This window comes from Clarias gariepinus, chromosome 21, assembly GCF_024256425.1.
Source record: "Clarias gariepinus isolate MV-2021 ecotype Netherlands chromosome 21, CGAR_prim_01v2, whole genome shotgun sequence".
In the NCBI taxonomy this organism is placed as follows: Eukaryota; Metazoa; Chordata; class Actinopteri; order Siluriformes; family Clariidae; genus Clarias; species Clarias gariepinus.
Window position 1 is genome coordinate 19,598,000 of NC_071120.1, and position 12,957 is coordinate 19,610,956.

The window sequence follows — 12,957 nt, forward strand, 5'->3', positions numbered from 1 at the left end:
CCTCCAGAGGTTTTGCAGAGTCAAAGGGGCGCTGAGGGGCCACCCAGGGGGCACAAGGGGGCCGGCACAATATTGGGGATAATGTTTTGCATTGTAATGTTAATGCTTGATCATTGTTTATTGAAAAAAAAAGGGGATTGAAATTATATATTTTTTAATTAAAAAAAGTAATAATTTTTTAAAAATCATATGTATACTTTGTACTTTACTATAGTTGCGATTGTTGTTTTAAAAAAAAAATGCTTAAGTGAACAATTTAATGTAAGTCGTGTTTATTCCTTAATTTATTTGTTGTTGTTTTTTCAAGTAATTGATCAGTGATCGGTCTTTTGTCTTTATGTGTTATCCCAGGTGAATGCATTATAATATGATATGAATGTGTTTTTATATTAATTATAAATATGACCTTCACAGAAAGTGTTGGCGTTCACTTTGCCATGTATTTATTTATTCTTTGTTTCTTTAAGTAACTTTTCGAAAGTCATCAGGTTGAAAAGCGGGAAGACATTAATGGCGGTCGTTACCAGGACAGATTGCAGAATAATACAACCTTAGTGGAAGGTACAAATAAGAAAGAAAAAATGAGACTGATATTTGGTTATTAATTGATTAGCATCGATTTCATTTCTTTGAATAAATCTGTACTTGAAATTATTTCATTACTATTAAAGGGATAAAAATATTTCATAACACTGTATAAAGTGGAATATCATACAGCGAATCAGAAATAAACACGATTAAAGGTTAAAAAAATCACGTAGGCATTAATGTTCTCTGTTGTAATAATACAGTGTGAGCCTTCGATTTTAATATTGTGTTCGGAAAGTACAATAAGCATGATAACATTAAAACTCATGCTGAGAAAAGAAATCAACACTTCAATAATTTTTTTCTTACATCAATTCCTTCCATCTATAGAGGTAGAGCTACAAAATAAAAAAATCAAAATATTATTTTTCCTGCTACAGGAAAATGGTAATTCCTTATACAAAAGAAAACAAAGAATAAAATCAAATAAAAAAAAAAAGCCAAGAATGATGAAGGAGTGTTTTTTTTTCTCCTTGTGTGGTCACAAACCATGTACAGCATTTTCAGTTGACCGACACAAGAATGAATGAATGAATGAATGAATGAATGAATTGCATAGTAGTAGGAATTACGATGTCAGCCAGTGTTCTTATGAGTGAGCTGTATAACTGTATATTTCTAAGTGAAACAGAATGAAGGTTTAAAATGGCATCCATGAAGATGAAGCGTCCAGAAGTTGTACTCTGGTAGGGAAACGCATCCAGGCAATGTAGGCGTGATAGAAACGGCCCGTTACAAAAAAAAAAAAAAAATCCCTTGATCGGACAGCTTTCCACCCGAGAAGATTCATAATGTTTTAGGTTTGTTATTGGCTAAATAGGCTGACGGGGGGAGGAGCTAGAATTACGCCTCGGACCCTTGACTCCTCCAGAAGTAGTCGCTGTCTTCATTGTCTGAACCATAGTCTATTCTAATTTGAGGCACATTTAGTGGTATTCTCTCTGGACTAAAACAAAGAGGAAAAAAAATAAAAATAAAAATTATTACAATTTTATTAGGACATTCTGGTGAATAATTAACATATTTTATAACTTCTCATGACCTTTTTTTTTAAGTACAAAAGTCTACTGCGATAAAGTGTGTCCTTGGACATTGATGTCTGTGATGATTATTCTTGGCGTATCCATTACACCTAAACAAGATCCTTTGATCCGCCATTAATGCCCCTCATTCAGTCTGGCCCAGGCGGACCGGAAAGCCACTGTTTAAGCATGACAGACTACCGCTAGACCCATGTGATAGACCCAGACCAACACCCACAAATTTAAATGTACCATATTCAAATGGATCTTCCCCTACACATGGACATCCCACTGCTCTCTGACCACGAACACCTTTTGACTCACCTTGATATTGGACTGTCCTCACAGTAGCGCCTTTTCTTAACATGGCGTGTATCGGTCAAGAAACTGCTTTTCTCCTGCCGGAGGCAAACAGAGGGCAGGGTTACCGTAATTCCCTCACAGCGTGAACAGGACATAGAGATAAACATTATTACTGCTGCAGATTAGACAACGGAAATAAAGGCACACTGATCTAAGGCATGCAAAGTGCATCGTTAATTAGTTGCACAGCAAGCGAGAAATATCAAATCTATAAAATCTTTCCAGTAGTTCACACACATGCATATTAACCTGGAGCCATTTACATTCATATGCAAACATGAGTGCAAAATTTTGCATCGATCTTCTCTCGGCAACAGTTCACTACCGTCAATCTCTTTTTAAAACGTACAGCGAAATCTGATGCACTCGTATTGCTACACACCTGAAACATCTGGAACATTCAAATTTTCAAAAGAAAAAGAAAAGGCATGCGACTAGAACAGAGCGTCAGGATTACACGCATCAAAACAAAGTGATCTGAGATTCAGCTTGTGATTAGGAAAAGGTTATTATGATTGTTATTGCTGATAAGAGATAAGGTGTTAGTAACAGCATGCAGCGAAAGAATAAGAAGGCACAAGAGGGTATGAACGTTAAAGAGGCTGTGGACTGGCTGAGAAGCTCTGCTCCTACTCACTGTCAGAGGCCTTATCCCCTAAAAAAGGCTCCTGCTCCATCATATCCATGGGGATTTTAATGGTGGGCACAGTCTCGTTGAAAGGGTAATCAGACTGCAAGAAGGGAAAAGGGTTCACTGAGTGTTTATGGTGGGAAATATACCAGGGATGCCTTGAAAAACATGTGAAGGAGGGAATAAAACTCAACAGTTCATGGTGTTATGGGGGAGTAACGGTTGTGACGTGGTATCACACTTTCTAATGCGTCTGATTCCTTTTGTAGCACATTCGCATTTATTAGAGATTCACACATACTCTTACATCCTATTACATTACATTCAATGTTGTGGAATATTATTATCATTACAAGAACACAACCATAGAAGAAACTGCAAAGTAAAAGGGCTTCCATCTTACGAACATTCCTTATCTTCACCACTAACAGATTCCACTTAAAAAACAACTCGTAAATAAACCTTTACCATATCAATTATTAGACATTTTATTTGCTAAATAATAACGTGCCTTTAACCTATTTATTAGTATGATCTTTGTGTCTGGACCATATGCCATTTAAATCCCTCAATATGTTGTTACTATAGAAGTACAACATATTAGAAAAAGTCATCCATCCATCCATCTAGGGACCGTACAGGCCAATGGTGATTATTATTGTTTTAATTCCCATTTTACAACCATGGCAATAACTCTGATCAACATTCACACACCAATTAACCTAATCTGCATGGGAGAAAACCGGAGGAACCCCACCAAGCACAGCCAGAACAGGCAAACTTCATGCACACAGACCCCGAGGCAGGAATCCAATCCAGACCCTGGAGGTGCTAGGCGACAGTGCTCACCACTACGCCACCGTGCCGCCATTTACAGTAGCTTGCATTTGGCATTGCTGTCAGAGGAGCTGTTATAGACAAACAAAGCTGACTTGAATCATTGCCACCTTTTAAACTTACAGATTATTATTTAGTTATTCATAGTAAAACACTATTCAGTATATTCAGTATATAATTTGTAGGTATAACACTGAGTAAAATACGTTGGGCTGTTTATGGGTCATATTTACAGCAGTTTGAATAATACAGTATATGAATAAAAGTGCATATACGGTACTCTTCAAAGTATAAAGAAATGTGTTTCCAGTTATTGCTATTCATCCAAGAGCCTGGATAGTCCAGTCAGAGTTAATGTCGTGCTAGTTAAAACTCATTTATGTATATAAAGTAGGCATGGTTTGCCTTCAGTGCAGGTTTTTCCTACTGTACAGTTCTTTATCCATCTGAGCACATTGCTTTTGTCAATGGTGTCAACTCAGTAAACGTTCTGAGGCACAGTGGGAGACCATCAACAATCAATAACGATCCTAAAGTGCTGCGATGCATTAATATAGGACTTGGGCCCACTTTTGCATTACTTTTACTTTTGCATTAGTTGTGTGTGCTTATATTATACTTCTATAATATTATACAATTATATATATTTATATATATAATGTAATTATATAATTATATTATACTTTTATAATTATACTTATATATAGCTTATTTCATAAGCTATATATACACTGGCAAAGCACCTGAAATCTATTTCAATAGTGAACAACAACACAACCTACACATGTTAAAGCTTTTGTGTACGGTGCATACCAATGCAGAATGATAACGCCAATAATAATAATAATAATAATAATATTATTACCTCATCTATGTCGCTGTCTATGCTGTCTCTTGTCTTCTTCTTCTTTTTCTTCTCATCTTCCTTTTTCTTTTTGTCCTTCTCTGGTATAACATCATCCAGGAAGCTGAGTTCATGCTGAGAGAACATGTAGTCCATAGCCTTCCTCACAGCCACCAAAGCTAGGATCTGGCCAATCACAATGTACAAAGAGACAAAAATCATTGCTTTCAGTCCAACTATAGAATTAAACCTTTAAAATATCACATTTCAAGTTTTTAAATACTAAAAATGCATTTTGTTTCTACTTTATATTGTCAGTCAAATCCTGATTACTTTTGCATGTGTTACGACCTGAAAATTACTGCTTACCACCAAGGCACCATGAATACAACACTACAGTATGTGTGGATGTGGATCTAATCTAATACCAGGGTGAATCTACCCCAAAGATTCAACAAAACATTCCCGTCTTCTTCTTTCAAAGCATCCTCATGCATTGTCAAGAAGTTTTTCCCAAGCCATAATATACATATGTCAAAAATATATTTATAAGGATGAAGATTTACATAATGATGGCTTCCACTACACTGATCCAAGACTGCTGGGCAAATTCTTATACAGTTTAAGGTCAAGGTCTTGTTCAGAATCAGTGTGACTGAAGTAGTTGTGTTTAGTTGCTCTAACCCTAGAAGTAATTGGTAAAACATCACAAGTTGCACTGATTTACCAGTACAATGTTTTCTTTCATCATGGAAATGGAAGGGCACAGTCAGGGCATAACTGAATATCACAGGTCTGTATATACTGTAGATCAGCTCGTGCAAATCTATCTGTTGCACTTCATGAAAAGAAGTCACATTCCTAAAGCGAATGAGCCTCAGGCTGCACTGTTGTTGGAAACAGTAGTAGTTGGCACACAGTATTTGCAACGAAAATCAGCTCTAAAGTCTAGTTGTATCTCAACCATAGGGAGAAAACAATGAACCTCACCATGACAGGGAAGATGATGGCAGCCACGGTGGACTTGAGGATCCAAAGCAGAGCCAGGCACAGCAGCTGGACAAAGGTGAAGAGGTGAACTTTGCGCAGTGGAACATGCCGCAGGTAGATTAGGTCTGGCTGGTGCTTGGCAGGCATCAGAAGCAGCTTCAGGCGGTCCATGAACTGGATGAGCAACAAATACAAATAAAGCATTACGGGAAGCTCTGTTATAACAGAGTTTAGGACGGTTAAGACACGAATGGTGGGAATTCTCAGGAAGATTAGGAAACCCATGACTGACTCACCTGTACGCCATTAAGTGAGGCAACACCCATATAGAGGAAGACTCCATAGAGGACAGGCATGGGGATAAACTGCAGAGAGGGACACAATATGTAATAAATAGGAGGACGTGACGGTCCAGTGGGCTCAGCCTTGGGCTGCTGAGTTGAAAGGTTGTTAGTTCAGATCCTAGCACTAGAATCTGCACCAAGCATTAGAAATCGATGCTTTATAAATATATATATATATATATATATATATATATATATATATATATATAAACACAAATCATTGAGAACATTAATACTACTGCCAGGTCAATTGAATTACACTGTTTATTATTTATGTCCCCTTACCCTGGTGACAGGACACCCAAGGCTCATTTATGCCTTTGGGGAGCACAGAAAAGCCAACGTAGCACAAATTGATAAAAAAGATAAAGGTGATAGAAAGGTATCAGAACACCCAGTGCATCACAGCCTGCCATTTATGAGACTTAGCAGAGAAAGAGTTCAAGCTTGTTGATCTGGCCTCCAAATTCCCAGATCTCAATCTGATTGAGCATCCATGGAATGTGCTGAACAAACAAGTCTGATCCATGATGGACCCCACCTTGCAACTTCTAGTACTTAAAGAATCAGCCAACATCCTGGTGCCAGATACCACAACCTACTTTCAGCGGTCTTAGAGTCATGCCTGAGGAGTCAGAGCTGTTTGGCCGGCATAAGGGGAAACCTAAACCTAGGTGGATTTAACGTTAATGGTTTTAATGTTATTTCTATTCAGTGTATATAACTGTTATTGCCATTATCCACTGCCAGTAGCATGGCCAACACCAACAGAGGTGGAGAAATGGAGACATTGGAGATTTAATTAACATTATCAGGGGAATCGGTTTAAAGCAAAACTGAAAGGAACTGAAGTGGAGTGGTGGTGTAAAACAACGGCACAGGAAATCAATGTGCGCATGAAGTGGGAAAATGGAAAGACAGATGGTCTGGGTCCGAAATTCAAACTGTTCAAGGAAGCTTGTAATGTAAATGTGGCCTTATACGTACAGTATGTGGTTCTCTGGCTGACTCTGTGTGTAGGAGCTGTAGGCAACTGGAATTCACACAACCTGGCTTGTATTACCATCTCCCCCATGCAACTATCCCGAGCCTCCAGTTCAGGTAACTACAATATGTACTGCAAATGCTTAAATATTACTTCTTAAAATTGAGGTAATTAAAAAGCAATGATTCAACCCTATCAACTTTCTAACTGATCAACATGTACAATGTGCATTGCTATTTGTGATACATAACTGTACGTGTTTAACGTTCCCATAAGAAAAGCTAGATTACCTTAAGAATGGGAGACATGAAGACAGAGAGTCCAGTGAGAAGGAACACGAAAACCCCGGTTACCCGCTGCTCCCTGCAAAAGAATCATACAACTCAACTTGGTGGACAAATTTTGATACTGTAGCTTCTTAGGCTGTATTTTCTATAAACCTACAGTATTTGTTTGTTCAGCTTACAGCTGCATCAACACAGCCTTTCCTGAAGTTAACTAAATAAGCCGCTCTCTTAAAACAAGCATCCCCACTGTGCTTAACCCCAGAATGCACAAAATCAGCAAACCCTGATGATATCTCTAAATATACTTCAACAATGAACTGATCGTAAACAAGCACAGCTTCGTCCGTCCACGGAGAGCAGACACTGATTGTGCAGTGCATCCTGTAGTAAATTGAAATGGAACTTTTAACCACAGCATGAGCATCAATCTACGCAATCTGCAACAGAGCTACTGACTCCCATGAGAAGATTAAGTCATTAAAACTTACCTGACCCCCAAAAATTTGGGTTGCTCCCCCGGGGCTGAGGTCTCCGTCTCCATTTTCAAGCTGTCTATGTGGGCGATGGAGATGACGGTAGCAGCCACGTACCAAGGCAGACCCATGAAGGAGCACAGCGCCATTAATACAGCCACCCAGAACAGGTCCAAATGATAGCCTGCACCTTTCTAAAAAAAAATAATAATAAAGAGGTTTCAAAGAGCCGTGTTGTAAGAGCTACTTCTTCTGAACGCCGTGCTGAATCATATACAGGTCAGCATACTGTTTAAGAGACTTTAAAGACCTTCAGTCAACAGCTTATGGTTTCATTCGTGAAGAGTTACTGGTGCAATAATGGGTTTCGTGACAATAAAACACACTTGAAACTGCACTTGTGTAACCTGATACAGTGCACATCTGCTACTCTTTTTTAAAAACAGCAATAAAACCACTTCCTCAGCTTTGCCACTGCACAGAGAACACAGTCACAAGGCAAGTATCATGTTACTTCGCCCAAAGGTAAATGGATGGATTGTTTTTAGCCACTTCACAGTCGCTCCCCTGTTGGGATCCACAAAATCTATTCACACAGAAAAAGACTAAAAATAAAGAATAGTGGGAAACCGAGAAAAAAAACCATGTTAAATTTAGCAGTCATGTCTAAATCAGAGTAACACACAATGGAAAATCTGGGGCCACAAATAAATGCCGCAATTTTTCATGCATTCAATCAGTTCTGACTCACTCACCTGCCTTGCTCAAAAGAAGCTTTTTTTTTTTTTCTTTTTCAAAATCACTTTCTAAAAATAGACCTGAGACCAAATAAAAGCTCCACAGGCTATAAATATAGCCGAACTGGCACAAAGTGCAATCCTACTGTAGCTATGATTGAGGTCTTTCCTGGATTCCCAGGATGTTCAGAGCGAGTGTGCTAATCCATCTCTCAGCGTGCTCTACCTTCAGTTTATGCTCCTTCCGGTTGACGATGACGGCTGTGATCTGCTGGTCCATGAAAAGCAGGATGGTGACCAGCAGGGCAGGAAGGGCTGATGCCAGGTAAACCCACCAGGGGTTGCCTCCAAACGGTGCCACAAACCAGCCACGGTGTGGGCTTGTTGGCTGAGGAATGAGAAAGATGTTGGGGAGATCAGAGCGGAAATCATGTCTAACAATAAAGTCAAGAAACCTTTTGTCATTCCATTATGGTGATTGCAAAATCTTGTTTTCTGTTTATCTCAGCACTGTCGGAACCAACAGCGAAGGCTACATTTTTTTTTTTGTTAAAACTCATGCACATCCAAATTCCCAATGCTTTATGCAAGTTTTTTGGGAGTTATCTTTCTACTAAATACACCATAACTTTGAAAGATGTCAAAGATTTAGCACAAGTAGACTGCAGAATCTTTACATGAGTCTCAGTTGAATCTTTTTTTTATATGAGTCTCAACCGAACAACAGAGACCTATTGTAATGTACCTGCTGTAACCCTAACCCTAAGAAGAATGCTGGAGATGAGTGGCTAGCCAGTGCACTTGACGGTTTCTGGGTCCTTCCCGGAGCTGCGTTTTTTTACCCTAACCCCGTGGTTCTCAAAGTGTGTGGCGCGCCCACTAGTGGTGAATACAGACATGACAGGTGGGGCGCAATGAACAGGAGGGAATTAGTGGAAAATAATAGGAGAGTACCTATTCTAATTCATGCTTTTCTTTATTGACAATAAAGATCAGACACTCAAAACTAAACAATTACGCGCAAAGAAATGGATCATTAATACAAGTAAATTAAAATAACATCAGAGAAAAAGTGGAACCATAGTGCAACAATAACGGTTTAACGTCGGCATGTTAATTGCAGAGGAACAATATATAAGGAAACATTCGGTATTATATATGTCATTTCATTTATTCTAATGTGTATGTTGATGTTTATGTATTTTTGTTAAAAATGACTATTTTATCAGGCAGTACTAGTCTGGCATTTCTAGTTTCCAGTGTGACAAAAAAGTTGCTTTTTGATCCTTCAGGCGCTGAACAGAAGGGAAGATCAATATCGTTCTACGCTTTTTGTTGGTGTGCGGCATTTTGCGATGATCCCTAAATCATTCGTTGCACCAGAGGAGAGACCCGTGTGTGTTACGTGTCTTAAACCGCTGGCAGCAGACAGCATGCGACCCAGTAGGAAGACACTTAGAGACAACACACCCCAGTCACGTTAATGAGCCACTCGACTTCTTTAAAAGAAAGCTCTAAATAAGTGACGAAGTAAGCCTGTTATAACAATTGCACGTGTATTTTATCTGTTTTAAACTTGGTGTTATTTGATCTTATTGGTTTAGAAATTAATATTTTAATAAATAGTACACTTGGCTGTTTTCGTTATCATTTTGTTGACAAGTGGGGCTTGAAAATTCGCCCACCCCTTTAAGTGGGGAATGACAGAAAATGTTTGAGAACCACTGCCCTAACCTAACCCTATGTACAACTCAATTTTGATTTGAGACAGAATTTTTAAAAAATCTGAACTTTCCTTTAAAACAGCATGGAATTTTGGTGCATAGCTGAGAAAAAGACAAACCTTAAATTCTGTTGGCACAATTAGCTTTGGTGTATCAACTCCTACCAAAGCATCAACACAGCAGAAAATCAGGATGGCCAGGATGATGGCGAAATCACTGATTAGTTTCCTCACCTAGAAAACAAATAGAATCTAGACAATTATAGTTATCTAGTTGATCTTCAGCATGTTCCTAAAATTTTATCATGAAATTGCTACTACAATCCGTTAACATACCACTGGGAAGACATACGTATATTAGCTAAATTGTACAGTTGCATTCCTACAAAGCCTGTTGCTTACCGTGGTGGGGAAAAAGGGACTGAACTTGAACTTTTTCAGACACATGGAGCAGGTGTAGGTCCCGAGAAACAAGATGAAGGACATGAGGGTGATGTCGGGCACAAACTCGCAGGACTTCCCCACCAACTCTCCACCATACTTCAGGCATTCCTTCTTTGTCAGAGAGGACCAGGTGGCATTTATGGGCTTTCAGGAAGAAAAAAAAGACATGAAATGCTGTGGTTAGATTCAGGTTGCTTAGAATTCAAGAATCCACAATAGCTGTTAACTGTTATGTCACTTAAATGATGGATTAACTTTAAATGAATGTGTCTTTTGATCTAGGTTTAAAACATCTACAAGTATTGTGATTTAATTTAACTTGATACTAAACGCATTCTGACGCCATACTCATAGGAAGACATTCGTCCCAAATGAAAGAATGAGTTGGGTAATGAGATTTAAAAAATCATGGAACAGACTGGTTTGGTCATTAGGTTTCAGTGAGCTTTGACTGACGGCATGAGCTCAAAGAACCCGTTGTGACCATTTTCAGCATTGTTATTGAGAGATAATGGCTGGGTGGAAGGATACTGAATCAAATTTCAATTAAATCTGGGGCAAAAATTGCAACAGTGGTGTGTGATTTCAGTCAGATAAAAAGGTTGTGGTCATGAAAATGTCCTCCTGAAAAGAAGTACAGATTGTTCGAACTAGGAAGCGGGCGATCTGTTAGTTCCGTGGGAAAATTTCATACATAGGAAGGAAGTTGATGTTTTGAAAGTTGGTAACTTACTAAATCTGTGTAGTTGGCGAACCACATAGAGGTGCTTTCAGCTGAATCTGTAATTACTTCTGAGGTGTTTACTGAAAGAAATAAAAATAATAAATATAATAATAATGAAAACTAAATAACAGATCAAATACTGACTTATACATAAGAATATTTAATACCAAACTAGCACGGATGAGAGTTATCAGGCTGCACAATATATTATTTTATATTGTATTTTGAATGTCTGTTCCCCCATGTTTTGTCACACAACTAGTTTTATGAAACTTTTGCAGTACTGGGGTATTTCCCTGAAATGAATCCTGCACCTGAAATAAAATCCAAATGTTGAGAAGAAGTGAAGTTATGTGCCAGATTTAATAAACTACTTTAAAATAAGCTACTTGCTCAATGTGAAAAATCACCTGCACCAAGAGATATTAATTAGTGAAGCTAAACTAAATATTTATACTGGGATTTTTACAGCTGAAATAACAGCGCTGAAGTGGTAGAAGTGAACTGGAGTGACTCTCATCTGTGACTCACTCTCCGATTATCGAACAAGGAACTTTTCTATATCCTCTCTGATTGTAATAGGATGACATGGCAGCAGATTAACAATCATGCCATGGACTAGGTATTAGACACCAATCCAGTGGAAAGCAGTACCATGTAATGTTGTCACGCAAACTGTGAAATTACAGTTTTAAAAAAAAATCAATAATTTATCTTTGTTGCAGGCATACATGTACATAGGCTTTAACCTGAATAATAATATCACTGATTACATTAAAGCTGATCAGCTTGGTTTAAGCTTTAACCTATTCTGTTCAGCCTTTTGGTTTTGGTATAATTGTAACATGTCACTTCCGTCAGCTGATCATAAGCAGTAGGACACATCTGAGCCGCTGCATGATGCAACCTGGGAAATGCTTGCCACCCCCTCCAACATTAATCTTTTATTAGCAGCCTCAGCTAATTTCCATTGTGTTGTTGTTTCTCCCAGTGCATTTGCAGTGCGCTTAGGGGGAAGACAGACAGAACCCCTTGGAGGAAGGTAGTAGGTGGCGGATGAGCACGCTAACCCCCTGGCGACCCACCCACGCGGGGACAGATTAACCCTGTCACCTCTGTTCTTTTAGGCCCACCTGTCACAACAAACACATGTATCAGCTGTTGCAAATGAAGCAGCGATGAGTGGTGACAGTACAGTGAATAGGTACAGTACGTGATGCTGCTGTGCTCCGGCACAGTGAATAAATTCAAGGTTTTATTTAGCAGCGATACAATAGATGGATGAAAGATGTCTATGCTACCTTAAAATGCTGGCTGTACATACCGCCCCTGTTTGAAAATATATTTTCAGATTTAACAGGTTTCCTCAGAAAAATCAGATGGCAAAAAGATAAGCATGTAGTAAATAACAATTGGCTTTGAAAGATAATACTTTGTTTGTGTTTGCAAAAAAGGTCCATAAAAAGCTGATTAAACATTAATGCTGGAATTAATCATTCATGTGCCACATGGCTAACAGAAGCGCTCAAAGTGTTGAAATTTACAGTTCTTTTTTAATAATCTGCAAATATCATGAATCTTAATCAAAACTTGTTGTCTTAAATGTTGTTAAAAAATGTAAAAAGGTATAAAAAGGTGGTACAACAAAGATATATGGCGCATACTGTATATCCTGTAGTTTGGCTCTCGACTATGCAGAAATAGGGCACTTATATGACCAAGACCAGTTTATGCTAAATCAGACATGCTTCATAGAGCAAATATTGTAATATGCATCAGTGCATAAGTGCAGACAGAAAGCAGAACAGACATGTTGGCTCTCTCTCTCTCGCTCAGCCCCTATTATTACTTGTAGTGTAGCTAGTATAGAATTAAAGTAGCACAGCCATTTTAAATAAGGGGAAAACAATTACTTTTCACGCACTGGAGCTTGTTAACCAACCAATTAAGGTTTTTACTTTTAAC

At 38.5% G+C, this 12,957-nt stretch overlaps 1 protein-coding gene across 8 annotated transcripts in view; it reads right to left on the reverse strand.

Moving 5' to 3' along the window:
• Positions 1 to 233: 233 nt before the first annotated feature.
• Positions 234 to 12,957, reverse strand: part of slc4a4a (solute carrier family 4 member 4a) — a 68,575-nt gene continuing 55,851 nt past the window's right edge. For 5 of the 8 annotated variants that reach the window (XM_053481401.1, XM_053481399.1, XM_053481398.1 and 2 more), the window contains 11 exons: positions 11,002 to 11,072; positions 10,227 to 10,412; positions 9,945 to 10,058; positions 8,328 to 8,489; positions 7,380 to 7,558; positions 6,895 to 6,967; positions 5,572 to 5,640; positions 5,276 to 5,449; positions 4,307 to 4,471; positions 1,935 to 2,008; positions 234 to 1,534 (listed from right to left, as the gene is read on the reverse strand). In XM_053481401.1, the coding sequence (XP_053337376.1) occupies positions 1,432 to 1,534; positions 1,935 to 2,008; positions 4,307 to 4,471; positions 5,276 to 5,449; positions 5,572 to 5,640; positions 6,895 to 6,967; positions 7,380 to 7,558; positions 8,328 to 8,489; positions 9,945 to 10,058; positions 10,227 to 10,412; positions 11,002 to 11,072 (1,370 nt within the window). In that variant the 3' untranslated portion in view covers positions 234 to 1,431. Of the gene's footprint in view, positions 1,535 to 1,934; positions 2,009 to 2,610; positions 2,705 to 4,306; positions 4,472 to 5,275; positions 5,450 to 5,571; positions 5,641 to 6,894; positions 6,968 to 7,379; positions 7,559 to 8,327; positions 8,490 to 9,944; positions 10,059 to 10,226; positions 10,413 to 11,001; positions 11,073 to 12,957 lie in introns of all 8 variants that reach the window. The other 3 variants (XM_053481402.1, XM_053481404.1, XM_053481403.1) reach the window with 1 other exon arrangement.